Consider the following 15,887-nt stretch of genomic DNA (forward strand, 5'->3'; position numbering starts at 1 on the left):
AATAAATTTTTCTTTGGTCAGACACTGCTGCACCTGAGTGTGTATCAGCCAACCACACTGGAGAAGGGGCAAAAGCAGATGGAACATGCTTTGGACAGATCTTCTTCCTGTGGACACACAATTTTCAGCTGGTTTCTTCCAAGAAGGCAAACATTTTGTATGTGATAGAGATACTTGTGAGGAGAAAAAAAGAATTTGAAAAACAGCATCAAAATTCTAGTGTTCTGACAACGTCTTCATTTAGTGTGTGTTTATAGCCTGACAATCACAGGTTGTCAGCATTAAATTTTATGTATTCAGTACCTCTGGAAATTAGGCTGTTAATATTGATGTGTGTCCTGGAACCTGGGATGTCAGAGTTAGAAACTATAACCCTGTGATCAAAATTCAGAGGTGACCTGGCTGGGCTGTGGGGATTTGTCCCTCCAGCAACCAAGAACAAGAATGACTGCTTGAGAAATTTGAGATCAAGTTTTAAAAAAGCTCCAAAAAAAACCCCACTGTCCAAAAATTACAGAGAAAAGCAAGCCAAAAAAAATCAAAGAATATGAAGAACTATTTAGAACTCCCCAATTCTGGCATGTGTGTGGCACTTTTTTCCCATTCTGGAAGAACCAAATGTTGTATTTAGGGAATGGGTTTCAGATTTTGCAAATATTTTCCTAGTGCCATTCTAGAAAATGAGTTTGTTGGCATATTGTTACGGGGGGCTTGTTCTGCTAAAGCATTGTAATGCCGTCTGTTTCTCAAGCTGATTTGGCTTTTACAGCTCAAATATTATATCCTACTTTTAGAACATATGGCAGCTCCTTTTAGGAGACATAGAGAGTTGTGCATCTCATTTCCAGAAATGGGTCTTTTCCTTGGAGTGAGAGACTGCAAGTGCTTTTCATCTTGATTTTCCCATTCTTATTATTTTAGCTAGACTGTCTTCTTCACCCCCTGCCCTACTTCTGCTGCTCCCATCAGCCCTCCCTGCATCCCAAAAAAAGGCAGAGCTTGCTGGCATCTTCAGAGTGAGTGAAGGGAAAGGAACAATGCTCCCTTACCCAGGTGGCTCACACAGAGGAGCGTGGTGACAAAGGGTGACAAAGGCTGTTGGCTCCCAGGCAGGCTGTGCTTTCCTGGGAAGCCTTTCCTGGGCTGCTCACGTAGCTCAGTCTGTGCTCATTGATGGAAATGCTCAGAGCAGACTCCATGGAATCCTTCAGAGGCTGCATCCCGCTGCACTCATACAGTGACTTCATTCTGCATTCACTGCAGTTCTGTAGGAGAGTTTTCTTTTCTTTCTTTCTTTTTTTTTTAGCCTTTTTTTTTTTTTGTTGTCATGGTTTTTTTTTAAAAGCCTACGTGGCAACATCAGCGTTTCTTGCCACTGCTGATGGCTTCACACTGCTCCTGCTGGAACACACAGTGCAAAGTGCCCCAGCACAGCAGTGCCTTTGTGTGCAAGGCAGAATGCCTTGCTCAGAGCAATGTCTCTGCATTCACCTCTGGGTCTGCCTTGCTGTGAAGCTTTGCAGAGCTGAGGCTTTGCTCTGGGCACTTGGTTTAAGGTCACTGCCAAGCAGAGGCATTTATGGACGTAGCTTTAATGTTACAGCTTGATTGTCAGCCACTTAACTCGGGGTCAACACTGATCTGGCCACAGAACTGGATAAAGTATTTAGCATGATACTAATCCAAGCTTCATAGAAAACAAGAGCAGGGGATGTTGAATTGCTTTGTTCTTTATCCACGCACCTCCTGAGCTTTGTTGTGGAAACACAGCAAAGTTTGTGTGTGTGGCTGTTAATCAGTTCTATAGTTTTATCCTGGAGATTTTTCATTTCAGTAGGAAAACATTCTGCATTTGTCCCCCAGTGGGTCCCTTCTCTCACCTTGCTTCTCTGCTGTCATTCCCAGAGACCACCTGGCAGTCTCAATTTCCTCATCATGTGTCTGTGGGTTCCTAAAAGTGAACAAGGAAAACAAAAAGCTGAGGCAAGAGCAGGGAGCTTTTGTAGCATTTATTGAAAATAGCATAGAGGAGGAAAAGAGGTCTCCTATGAGTCAGTAACAGAGTAGAAGTGGTAATCTCCAGTTTTTAGTTAGTTGGGCTCATGATTAACTGTGGCTACAAAGCACCAGGGTGGGCTCCACATCTGCCAGCACCCATCTGGATGAGGCAAATCACATTTCATGTTTTGAAATGTGATTTCCTCTTCTTAAATCATGTGGCATCATTTATCTACCATTATTTATCATATCTATCAATATATATTTATATTAATATTTATCAATATTTATCATTATTTATCATGGTGTTGTAGGCTCTATATGGACACAAATGATGCCACATGATTTAAGAAGAGGAGCAGAACTTAAACCTCAGTATTTTGTGGAAGAAAATAATAAAGCAGATCCTTCTTGAGGTAGAAAGATCTGATTTGTCTCTCCGTGGCAGAGCAGGCTCCCCTTCCTGGGATGCAGTCGTGTCTGTGTGGCTTCCCTGTCTCCCAGTCAGGATTGTCCTGGGCTGCAAAGATGTCAGAGGGTGAAGGAACTTTTCTTCTCCAGGAACCTCAAGAAATTCAGGGCTGAAACTTTGAGAGCACCAGAAGCTTGAAGGGCCCAAAAAGGGAGAGGGCTGGACTTGCTGTTGCATTTTCAGTCGTTGCTGATCTGAATTCATTTGAGAGCAACAGAAGTGTATTTGTCACAAATGTTCAAAATTTTCAGGTCTGGTGTATAAATAATGATATTTTTTTTTCTTTTCAACCTCTGTGCCTGAGCTCTGTGGGTTTTTCTGGCCCTTTTCAGCTGAAAGGCCATTTGTTTAAATTTAGTGTAGAAACATGAATCTATATTAATGCACAGAAAATAAGGTGGAGCACCCTGTGAATACAGTAGATGAGGTGACATGCTCTTAGAAGAGTTTTACCAGGGATTTATGATCTGTTAAGTGTATTTCTGCAGCAGCAAATGCTGAATTACCACCTCAGTGCTGGTTCACTCACCCATGCAGACTGAGAGCAATACCAAAGGTACCATGCCAAGGAGGCTCTTGCCTGCTCCTGATTCTGGACATGACCTGAAAGTTTTGAGTGTGAATGCATCTCCTTCAGTTTCACAGCTTACACTTAAAATAACATTTTAAGAAGTTGTCTCAGTTGTAAAGTAGCAAGTGTTTTTCATTCTCCAGACAGGAATTACTGGCTGCACTGAAGTGCTCAGTGCTGATTCAGCAGCCAGGCTGCCCCATCAAAGTGGGGTTTTATTTCTGTGCAGGTAGCTCATCCTCTGACTTGGTGCAATTCTTTATGCCATAACCCTCCAGCTTATCATCATTGCCTTCCACTGGAACTCTTTTGCCGTGGATGAGGCTTTGTTGTTCGGAGAAGGTTCTAAAGTATAAGAATTGGGAAGGATTTTATGATTTACTTCTGGAGGTAGGCAAAGGGTGAGCAGTTGTTTTGCTTTTGTTGTGGTGTGGACGTGTTAGAATAATGGCAGCATCTGGGCTCTGATCTGAGCAGTTCATCTGACTGTAGTCTGGTTTTAGGAGGCTGGTACAAATTAAAGTATTATATTGGTTGGTCCTGGATGTAGCATTTCCAGCAAAGACCAAGTCTGCACCCTCAGACCAGTAGTTTTTGTCAGCAGAGACTGTCCACATTGGAATGGGAGCAATCACTGACAATAACAGATGAGGTTATTGAAGCATTTATGGGGAACATTTAAACATCTGGATTTTATGGTATTAGAATTGGTACCCAGCAATAAAAGTTCATTGGTGGTTTTTGTTTGTTTTGTAGAGGAAAAGAGATGAGAAGATGGAATTGGGATCAAATTAGGTGCTTGCTGAGCCATGTTAATTGTTACTCTCAACTCCCATGGCAGTATTTAAATATAACTTTAGAACACTGAACCATAAAAGGTTTTTAAGTTTACTTGTGTTAGGAGAATGTAGTAGCAATTAATTTACCAACATGTTATGTGTTTACAAGGTACCTTCATTTCATGGGTGGCTGGAAGACAGAACATGCTTAGATTGTATTGAATTTAAGAAGCCACATTAATTCTTAAGGCTTTTAAAAAATGGGTTTTCTCTTCATGATCTTATTTGAACTCTGGCCAGCCATGATGAATGTTTTCTTGTGTCTTTGACCTCGCAAGAGACATGAAATAACAAATGTAGGTACTTCACTTTATTTACTTATTTACTTAGTAGTTAAAACAAGAAAGCAAACAAAACCATGATGTATTTCACCTCTCCCCAGCACCCCCTTGACAAATGGCTGTTGAAACAGTGCTAAACTGTGACCTTAAAGCCACAGGCGTAATGAAACTGCGATCTGGCAGATGTGACAGACTCATCTTACATAAATCACTCTCTTTTGTCACTGCTGGCATATGGCCAATGAATCTTCTAATTATTGAATGGCTTTTATAGCCCCATTATTTATAATCACTTTTGGACAGCAGCTGGAAGACAAGGATGGGACAGGATGAAACTATATAGCACAAACTATTATCATTTCCATAACAACTGCTGGGATTAGGAATATTTGATGATGATGTGGCTACCAGTGCAGTCTTGTTAAATGATAAAAATCTACTCAGCCTTCTAAGATGGGCTGCTGCCCTCCTGGACCTTACCATGAAAATTATTCTATTAATTTTCCCAGAAATGGAATATTAATATCTTCAAGCATTAACAGAATATATGTGTGAGTATCAGGGCCACCTTTGCAACAGGACTTAAGGAAAATTTATGGCAAGTATTAGTAGGAGACAGTAGGTGATGCCCCGGCATTGCTGTTGGAACAGTTTTAAGAACTGTCTACTCTTTCCCAGGAGCCCTATCTACACCCCACTTTATGGTAAGGATTTAACAACAGATTCAGAAGTTGTTTTGAGTTACATTATTAATATTTTAACATTTCTTTTAAAAAATGCCATTTTCAAGAGATTAATAGTTTTATAACCAGCTTTGTTAACTCACTTCATAGTTAAGGGGAGCTATTTTGGCTCTAATTATAGATGGGTTTGTGTTGAGTGGGGCAGAGCAGGAGCTCTGGAGAGAGGAGCACAAGTGAAATCCCCCAGCCTGCAATCCCAGTCATCTGAGACTGCAAGTCCACGTGCTGCTCTAGAAAATATGAGCTGCAAGCTCTCTGCTCATGCCTCTAAATGAGCAGGGTTTGGATTTTTTTTTGTTTGGCTTGGGTTTTGTAGGGTTTCCCCCCTCACTTCTCCGTAGTTCTATGTTTTGTAGCACAGAAATAAAACCCTGCTAACCACAATAATTTGTTAAATACCTTCAGATAGAGATCTTCAGATGATAGACAGTACATTACAGTCAGGGGTTTATACTGCAAATCCAACATGTGCAATCTTTGTGTCTTTAAAAAATTGAATTCTTCCCTCTCAATGTAGACATCAGGATGGTGAGAGTCTTAATCCAGATGACTCTATTGCACTTTTATCCCTTTAGTGAGGCCTTTAACCTTTCATTGCTTCATGGCCCTGTTGTTTTGAAATGGTCTTTGTCTGACCACAGAGAATCCCTCTGCTAAAGACACCTTTAAACAGAGATCCCAACAGGAGAAGGGGGATTCTGCTGCCATTCAGGAATGGAAAACAGATTTTTTCTAGTTCTGATGCTATCAGTCCCTGTGAGTGTAGCAATTGGTTGCCTTCCTAAAGAAGGGTAAAGCAAAAAAAAAAAATATATACTGGTGTAATCTGCTTAGAGGAATGTAATATAGGTCAGGGACCAGTGTGTCCCAGGCCTGACCCTGACCCATCTTTGCACAAGCATCTCTAGGCTCTGTCAGAGTGTGGCTGTTGATCAGGATTATCTGGGACCATCTCGAGCAGAAATGGGATCAAACAGCTGCAGTAATTAATAGAACAAACTATCAAATGATAGTTTCCAAAGGCATACAGCACACGTTTAAAATACATCTTCAGCATACACATATTGCACAGTCCTGGCATGGACCATCCACCAGCTGGCAGGAAGGTGCTGGCAGCCCTGCGATGTTCACACTCAGCTTTTCCTTGGGAAAAAAAAAATCAGATTCTGCTTGGTCATGGATGCAGCCTGCTTTCCCTGCTGGAAGGCAGCATGGCAATGGGGCAGGAGGCTCTCAGCCCCAGGTCTGTGCTGCTGCTGGGAGAGCTGTCCAGGAGGGGATGTTCTCACACAGCAAAGTCGCTGTTAGATGATCCCACATACAGCTTTCTTCCTGCAGAAACTGGGAATTTTAGCACCAAGAGTCAGAGCACAGTTCAAAGCACAGCTTCCCTAGTGGCTTTATATCAGGTACCTGTTGGAGGGCAAATGTGTGACAGAACTGTGGGTTTGGAAGCAATGTGTTTTGAAATGGTCAATATTTTTCATTAATCACAAACCCGTCTAAGTTACACATTGAGCTACCAAAACCTGACAGTTCATTGTTTCCCAGAAAACCATATATCAGTTTTTTTTTTTTTTGTTGTTGTTGTTGTTGTTGTTTTTTTGTTGTTTTTTTTTTGTTATGAGAGATGGTTTCCTCCTTGGGTTTCTATTTGTTGCTGAAATGATGTAATCATGTAATGGTTGGGGAGAGTGATAGATGTTCTCTACAGTATAATAATTAAGAAAAATGATACTGTAATTTTTTAATTTTTCTATTAAACCAGCCATTTTGCTCTGTGTTGCATTCAAAGGATTGAGATAATAAGATGGAAGCACCTCGGATTTGGAGTAGTACTGTTGAGGAGTGAAGAAGTGAAAAGTTGGTTCTCTGACTGTACCTTCACATTAAAAAAGGGCATTGATTTTTTTCAGCAGAGAACAAAGGGAAACTGTTGCAACAGCACCAAAAAATATTTTAACATCTTATTTGTGAACTATAAATTTTGGTGAGTTCTTCAATTATTCTACGTGTCTCATGATCTATGCTACATGTATTAGCCTAATTTTCATTACAGAAATAAAAAAGTGATTTTTCTGTGTGCAAATGAACAATTTCCAACATATCCTGTCCAGTACAAAGGAAGAATAGCGCACAGGGTCTTTAGACCTATATCCTCTGCTTTGGAAACTGCTGTTCCTGGTTTGCATCTCCTGTCCCTCCACTATTATCACTATTATCTTTTAGCAGAGAAGAAAAGAAAGAATCTCAAAAGACTAAATGTAAAATCCAGTGTCCATGAGAGCAGGGGAGTATCTTGAAAGCCAATGTTTAATTCTGGTTGACACAGCTCTTCTCTAAAGGAAGTATTTTCTTGAGCACAGTGATATGGATTTAAATTTTAGAAAGGGGAGGAATTTTGCATAAAATGAGGTGGTTCTGGGCACCTGCCCATCTTTTGGTCTGGCAGTGGCTGGTGCATGGACAGAAGCCATCAAAGGTGAGGCTTGGTCTCAGAGGGAGTTTGCACAAGCCAGCGATGCCCCCGAGGAGCAGAATGAATTTTGCTGCTAAGATTTGCACAGAGGAGGTTGCTGAAATGTCACTGGCATATTTTTCAGGTTCTCAGAGATTATGGGTGCATACATTTTGGACTCAGGGTATAGCAGAGTTTTTAAACTTGTGTGCAGCTCTACTAAATGAAGCCAGTGTCAAGCCTGTGCCGTCTCAGCTCAGGGGAGATTTTTGTAAGAGATCAGAGTGGAGAGAAGCATTTCAAGTGGTAAAAAATCCAACGTGTTCCAGGCTGAATCCCTTTGGCAGCTTCCCACATGGAGTTAGTTTCTGTGTTAGCTCATTTTCCTCTGCCATGCAGTGGAGGGAGTTCCTGAACCTGCCTGTGCCCACAGCTTGTGGCCTCAGCGACTGCTGAGCTGAGATCATCAGAGCTGCAAGAAGCCTTCATTTCTGTCAAGACTTTCCTGGAATTTAGCAACAGAAATGTAGCTCAGCAAGGTTTTTGTGGGGCTGGGTTTCTTTGTGCCTCTTTTTTTTTTCCCTTCTTCTTCCTTCTCTTCTAAAATAAAAATGTAATAGAAATAAGCATCACTCTGAGCCCCCAGAGGGGACACTTATGTGAGTGTAAGTGTTGCTACAGCCCCTGTTTTTGCAAGTGCCTTTTTAACTAGTGCTTCAGTGACTCAGCTGGGAAATCCCAGCTCCTGCATAAACCAAATAACCAAACTTTCTAGCGGGGCCATAATAGACTGAGATGGTGGATGGAATGGGCGCAGAGGGGAGCTAAAAGCAGGATGTCATCATTAAATTGCATATATTCTGTGGTCAAACAAGCCCTAGCTCAGCAGAGCTTTTTCACCTCAAGACATTATTGTTACATAAATCATTGAATCAGAGATCACACAGTATTTTGGAAGAAAGTTTACTTACGTGATACATGCAGTTCTGTGCATTAATTTCTACCCTGGAATAAGCCTTTGCTTTATGCCCAAGCAGTTTGTCATATTTGTCCTGTTTTGCAATGAAAACCTACCTTGCCCTTACTCTCTCTTGTGCAAAGAAATACATGGAATGCTTAGTTAAAAGATAAAGAACTACTTTATTATTTCAGCAGAAGCTCTTTTTGGTGCCCAGTCACCCTCTGGAGTAAAATAACGTGGTAAGAAATCAAACATCTGGAGTTTGGAAAGTCAGGTCTGATATTGAAAAACTGTAGCCCACAAGTCTACCAAATCTTCAAAGTGCCTCCTATGTGGGAAACTAATTTTATGGTGCAATAACTGGAGACCATTTGCTGGAAAATGGTTGATAATTCACTCTGGAAGTAAAGGGTGTTGCTGGTGTTGCTCAGGAAAGTGTTTTGAACCAATTATATCTCCCTTAATTTCAGTTTTGTTTCACTTTTCCAATGAGCATCTTGGTCTTTAAAAATTTCCTTTTGTTAATAGCTGGGCCTGCTGCCTGAGCCTTCCTTTCTTCAATAAAAGATTTAATTAAAAGAAAAAGCTGTCAGGAGGATGTAAATACAAATCACAAAATTATTTTAAAACATTGACATATTACTTTAGACTGCAAGGTTTTTTTGTGTTTAGTTTTGTTCTTAAACCAACATTTCTGGTAAAACACTGCAGGGCTGCAGTGTTTTTATCCTGCCCACAGTCATGTAACAGTCTGCACTCTTTCTTATTTCACCATTTGCCTGGTGCTGCTTCTGCCTCCCAGACCCAACATCCAGCTGCACTCCATTGCACTATTATTATTTTTGATTTGCTCTGCAGTGATTCCTCAAGGCTCCAGCCAGGAATCTGCATTCAGTGTCCAGATGTATGGAGACAATCTCTGCATTACATATTCGCAATCAAAAAATCGTAATGCAAATTATAAAAGACTGAAAGCAGCTGCAGTGGTTCAGCCCAAGGTCCATGCAGTCCAGCATTTTGGCTCCAGCTGGGGCCATAAATGAGATCCTGGCAAAGGGAAGGAAAAGAGCAAGATACTTGATATTCCTCCACTTCTTTCCCAGGTCTCCCAGCCAGCAGCCGTTAATGTTAAGCCCAAGGGATTTCCTTTACCCTCTTCTTTTCAAGGCCAGGTTGGATGGGGCATTGAGCAGCCTGGTCCACTAGAAGGTGTCCCTGCCCATGGCAGGGATGTGGCCACAAGCTGATCTTTAAGGTCCCTTCCAAGCCAAACCATTCTGTGATTCTGCAGCCCCCAAAGGGTCTGTCCTACAGGTGAATCTCCCCTTGAATCTCCTGCATCAGCTGCTTGACCCCACAGTGCTCTCCAGGGAGAGGGCACAGCCTGGGGACTCTTGTTCCTGATGATTCTGAGCCAGCCTTTAGCTTTCCTGGGTGATTCCCAGTCCTGGTGCTGGGAGAGGCAAGCTGTGCCAGTCCCCAGGTGGCCCCAGGACGTGTTGGAGGCTGATGTCCAGAACAAGCTGCAGCATCCCTCTCTTGGTCCTTGTGTGGCAACTGCTCCAGGCTTTGATCATCCTGCTTGCATTCCTCAGAAGATTTTCCAGTGGCTTTTTTTTTTTTCTTTTCATTTTAGAACAGAAGAGTTTCGATCCCTGTTTTTGCTCTTCAGTCAAATTAATGCCAAACTTGGAAATATTTTTGGAAAAAGACTTCATTAAGTTTCTCCAGTTCATATGTTTTGCTACAAAAAAGGGTTTGGTATTCAGCAACTGGCAATGTTCATTAATGGCTACATTTATTTTTCTTTTCTTTTTTTCGTATGTTTGGGTTTTTTTTTTTTTTTTTTTTTTTTTTTTTTGTTTTGTTTTGTTTTGTTTTCAACGAATTTATCTTCTTTCACACTTAGGAAGGTGTTTAAACCTGAACAGGCAAATAAACAGATTTAGGTGAAGAGTATTAGATATTATTTTTTTAAGGACTTTGGGTGCTCTTCAGTCAATAGTTTTGTAACTCCTGCTGTGTGTTGGGATGGATACCAGTGGAAAGTATAGCAACTGTTTGATTTTTTTGCCATGTTCAGCTTTATTAGTAGCTTCAATGAGAGCAGCTTTTACCTTCTGTCTCTCCACCCAGCTCACCCTGCAGAGACTTGCAAAAGCATTACCTTTATTATTTTTCTTCTTTTTGCTGTCATCTGTCTGTCTCCATTTGCTCAGACAAATAAGTGATAAACAGGAATGATGATCTGTTTAACACCACAGGAAGAACGATGCATTATGAGACAAGAGAGACCTCTTGTTTACAGCAAGTTATTTTTGGTAATTAGCCATTTGTAGAGGAAGATGAGCCTCTGCTCATAAAGTCAGCATGCCATAATTTAGGGGGCTCTGAATGGAAACCTACCATTTGCCTCAATTGGAAAAGGCAATGGCGTGCATTTAGAAATACATAAATGGCTTTTTTTTTTTCCCTTGCAGGAAACAGGCTGAACAAGGATCTGCGGCATTATCTCAACCAGAGGTTTCAGAAGGGGTCACCAGACCACGATTTGCAGCAGACTATCCGCGATAACCTCTATCGCCACGCTGTGCCTTGTAAGTGACAAACCTCGACCTGCTGCGCGCCGTGGGGCAGAATTCCATCTTTGTTTTTGGGGCAGCCTTCCTGTGGGGGAGACTGTTTGCAGTTTGGGCAGACTTCCATGTGTGACAGCAGATAGGGTTGAAAAGGAAAATGATTCATCTCTGAATGAGGCTTTTTTTGATTACCTTTTTGGAGCAGTTGATGGTGTGATGCAAGCCTTGTGATGCCTGCTTTGGAGAAAAACCCTAAAAAAAACTGCCATGAAGTGATTGCTTGGCTTAGAAATAGTCTTAATAGCACAATGGTGAATGTTGCTTATTGGTTTAAAACCTATGAATATAAAAGAGGATTCTATTTTTATTTTCTGAGCAGAACTTTATTTCTGATGCTTGTTTAACTTATAGACTTAAACAGCATTTTATGGCTGGGTGCCATTATTGAAGGCATCTGCCACTGTTGGAAGGTCGTCCTTGATTCATGCAGGGGATAAGCAAAGAGTTAGCAAAGCTGGAAACGAAATGCTTACTTTCACTCAAAAAAACCAAACAAAACCAACCCAAAACAAAAATCAAAACCAAACCAACAATTAAAAAAACCCTAAAAAAACAGACCAGAAAACCCAAACACACAAAACAAAACCAAAAAACCCCAACAAACCAATCAGAAAAAAAAAAAAGAGACAAAAAGAAAAAAAAAAAGACCAAAAAAACCCCCCAAAAAACCCAAAAGGAAAACTAAGAACTCTGGAGCATGGTAATCCTTAGAAGGTCAGAATCATTACTCAAAATGAGACTGTCCTTGGCATTTTGAGAAGACATATAAAGAGTAGAGAGTGATCCTACTTTGTTGCACCTCTGTTTGACATTCTCCATGTGGCAGGGAACACTCTTCTAAGAAAAAGCTTTATTTGCTTAATTTGGCTGAGCAGTGGAAATAATTATATGCCCTTTAGATCAGGATGGAATAAGTAAACATCTTAGTTATAGGATACTCAGATAAGCAGCAAAATAATTTGAAGTTTTCTGCCTCGTTGTGAATCAGAGATTGTTTATCCTTGTAGACTTATATAAATATTGAATAATTATGTTGCAACTCAAAAATCAGTATTTGCCAACAAATATCACATAGTGGTACACGCAGTAGTAGTCATTTTCAGTCTAAGTGTTGCATGCAGGAGGGCTGTGTAAGACCAGTTAAAATAGAGTGGTAACACTGACAAATGTTGATTCTTCAAATGGCAGATGCTGTTATAACACCATCGAGTTTATGCTCATTTTATCAGTGAAAAGCATGAAACAAATTATGTTTAAAGAACATAAAAGGACATAAAGAATAAATATGGATTATTGTTGACTATTGAACACTTCCATTTGCCATTCTGTCAACGTGAAATGTGATTATTTTTCAATCACCTAACTTGGCAGACTGCAGATTTTTAGAGCATACTGCAAAAATTGCCTTCCAGGAGAGCACGTGCAGTGTTGGCTTGGGAGATGCAGTGTTGTGATACTAATGCCCTTCTGCCTATGTGTGATATTTCATTTCCTAAAACAGCAAATAAAGCAAATGAGTGTAATTTCTGGGGAAACATTTTACACGTTACCAAGGTTACATTTTGAAATGCTTTCCATTGATTCTTTTATCTGATTTATTGAACTTGATGGCAAGCTAAGATGCTTGGACTTGCTTTTGATTTAAAATTAAGAGCAGTAGAAATGATTCCTGCCTTTTCAAAATAGCTGGGGGAGATGTGGGTTGTTGGTATATTAATAAGAACATCAGTACCTATGTTTCACTTATGAAACAAGTGGAAATCCTGAGAAGTGATGTTAAATATTGTGTATCTCCACACTTTCTAGATTGCTAGGCAGGTAGCATTTAATTTTTGCTTCATTTACTGTGGGGATGGCATTAATGGTAGCTTTTAAGAATGATGCTAATTTTGTGTGTGGCTTGGAATGAGACTGCTGCCTGGTGGGCTGGGATGCTTTACAGGTCTAGAGATTAATCTGGCTGTATGCTCATATTTTTATTCCTTGGTGCACGTGACCAGTAAATCCAGAGCCCTGGACCAATCTCTAGTGCTAATGGATTATGTAGCCTTGTATTTTGAAAATGGAATTCCCTGATGCTTGTGTAGTAAACACAAACAAGAACACAAGGTCACTTGGACTGAGCATGCTTGGCCTGACAGCTGCTTTTTATTGCACTAATAAAAGGGCTAAATGAAGTGATAATTAGTAAATTTAAAATGCAAAAAGGTGCTGTTAACCCATTCTTGCCCAGAAATTCTGGTGAGAATAGCACATGTTTCAGCCCTGATTGGTTGATGCAGGTGGTGAGAAAGCCCAGAAGGTTTCTGCTTCCCACACAGCCCTGTGCCCAGCCTGTGCTGGCTCTGAACTGAGTGAAGTTGTGGCAGCTTTTCTAGAAGGCAGAGGTCAAGCAGAAGGGAGGAAAAATGCAGGATGTTTGGCTCAACCTCATTATTTTGTTAATGACACACTGCTTAAGCATAATTTAGATTTTTTTCTTTAGGAGAGTTGGTTAAAAGTTTGATTTATTTCCTGGTGAACTCTTGAGAATGAGTGTCAGCTCCCAGGGACCATAGGAGCATTTGCCTGTATAGGTGACACATGATGATTTTCTGAGAGATCAGAGGATTTGATCCCTAAATGTGTGAACCATCATAAACTAATGAGACCTTGAAATAGACCCAAAGGTAAAGTATTGTTGAAATAAGTTGTCAAACCACACACACATTTCTGCAAACTGAATTCTTCCCCTGCTCCTCAGTGCCATCTGCCCCTCCAGCATGCTTTCTCCAAGTCCTCATCCCCTCACTCCCAGCTCCCCACTGAGCTGATTTTTGCCTGCAATGCTCTGTAGTAAACAACAGCTGTGACAAGATTCCAGGTGGCCTCCAAGTTTGGTTGTTGTGAGTCGCGAGTGCTCTGCTGTTCCTGTCACACCAAACCCACGGGTTTATTTACATTTTCCTCTGAGTTTACAACTTCTGCAGCAGCATGAGCTAGGACCAAGAAAGAGTAAGGAAGAGAGGCAGGGCACCTATTCATATATTCGGATGGTGTATAAGTGGTTATAAAGCCATGGAAGAGTTAGTGTAGTTCAGCTTTTACTTCACATGAACCACCACTTGGTTGTCACTTCCTTGACTTTCTTCCTGAGGCTTTCATTTAATTGTAAACTTCACCCAAGCCTTCACTTTGGAATATTTTTGTCCTTTGCTTAAGAAAAATCAAGATTTTAAAACTTGAGCAAAGTTGTTGTCATAGATGTTCAGATGAATTACTGTTTTCATTCCTAGTGATAGTAAAAGGCTTTTAAAATCATGGGGATTTAGGGTTAACAGGAAAATAAGCTTAGTAGGCCCTGGAAAAATAAATACCTTAAGCACATGAAGAACTAGTGCTTGTTAGAACTGCACTGTGTATCTAATACATGATAAATGATACAATTGTTAGATGTGATGATTGTTTAGTAATTAAATATAATTACTGTTTAATCATAAGAATAATCATGAGAAACTGTGGTCAGGGCCCTAAGAAACGTCACGAGAAACTCATGTCAATGTATACAATAGAACAATATAAGTTTAATAATTAATGTGTAAGTTATATAATGATAGAATATAAAATATGTTCAGCTCGAAAGCCATGTCGGAGTCAGATTTGGGTTTGTACCTTGACCCTCAGAGCTCTTAATAAAAGCACCTGCATAGAATCATATCCCATGATAATGTGTGTTCCTGAATGCTGACACTAGCATGTAGTTTCCATTGTCAAAACTAGACAAAAATCCATCAATACATCATCCAGATTAGTATTGTGTTGGTCCAGTCTCTATCCTTTTTCCTTCTTTTGTGTTGAAGTACCACATTTTTCCTGTGTTTTGATGTGCCTAGTGAAGATGATCAGAAATAAAGCCCTGTTTTGGGGTAGTTAATGGCTTCATTGAGCTTGGACTATTTTGTGAGATGGCAACAATTCCACAATTGCCCCTTGGCCATGCCTCCACCAGAAGTGCTTTGGCTGATGCAAAGACCTGGTCCATACTTACTTCTAGAGTGAATTTCACTTACTCCAGCTCAATTTTTCCAGCCCAAACACTTGGGAACAAGAGAGAAGGTTTATCAACTGTGTGAAGCATCTTGCTGAGGAATCCTGTGCCACATTTGAGTCCATCTGTGCTCACAGAAGTTGGTGTGATTTGGGGAGGCTGAGGGTCAGTGATGCAGTGTGTTGACATTCTGCGTTTCTAGGAGCAGGACTTTTCCAAACAGGATTGGTGTATGTGAAAATTCACCTGGTGGAATTTGTGATTAGTTGGAAGTTTGTGTAAGAGAATATCCATTAAATAGGTGTTTCCAAACTGCCCTTCTGGGGATGTCTGTGCAATAGTGTTTATTGAGAAAGATTTGTGATAGCAACTTACTTTAAGGTACTAATGCAGCAGCCTGTCCAAACCACTGCTCACAGAAGGCTGAACACACAGAATTGTCTTCCTCTTTTTGGAATGGTGGCAGAGGGTATCTGACTAACATAAACATGCACTACTGGCCATTTGTCCTAGTTTCTTATACTCAACAACCTGGCAGCTGTTTTCTTTTCAAAGTGCATCAAGAGGAGTCAGAAAGATGATTTACATGATGACTTCCATAAAAGCTTATCTCAGTATGTTGTTTGATTTTGGGGTTTTTTCCCATTTACTTGATTCTCCACTTGTTTCAGTCCTGTGTGACATGCAGAGGAGCTGTGGTGGGTCTGGTGTCTGTACCTTTACTTGCCAATGCAGTACACCTGGTGCAGACATGACTGAAATAACAGCTAATCCTGTTTCAGTCCTGTGCAGTTCCTCTCCTTGCCAGGCTGCAGTCTTCAGAAGCAAAGCTCTGGAAGGTGCAAGGTCTTTTTGATGGTAGATGAAAAGGTAACTGTGGCTAGCCTAGAGTTAAGTC

At 40.6% G+C, this 15,887-nt stretch overlaps 1 protein-coding gene across 21 annotated transcripts in view; it reads left to right on the top strand.

The window, feature by feature from the left end:
- Positions 1 to 15,887, top strand: part of MAGI1 (membrane associated guanylate kinase, WW and PDZ domain containing 1) — a 332,520-nt gene that overhangs the window by 155,018 nt on the left and 161,615 nt on the right. For all 21 annotated transcript variants that reach the window (XM_021551135.3, XM_021551044.3, XM_021551090.3 and 18 more), the window contains exon 2: positions 10,804 to 10,920. In XM_021551135.3, coding sequence (XP_021406810.2) covers positions 10,804 to 10,920 — 117 coding nt within the window. The remainder of the gene's footprint in view (positions 1 to 10,803; positions 10,921 to 15,887) is intronic.

The sequence above is a fragment of the Lonchura striata genome, chromosome 12 (assembly GCF_050655825.1).
Source record: "Lonchura striata isolate lonStrDom1 chromosome 12, ASM5065582v1, whole genome shotgun sequence".
NCBI classification, from domain to species: Eukaryota; Metazoa; Chordata; class Aves; order Passeriformes; family Estrildidae; genus Lonchura; species Lonchura striata.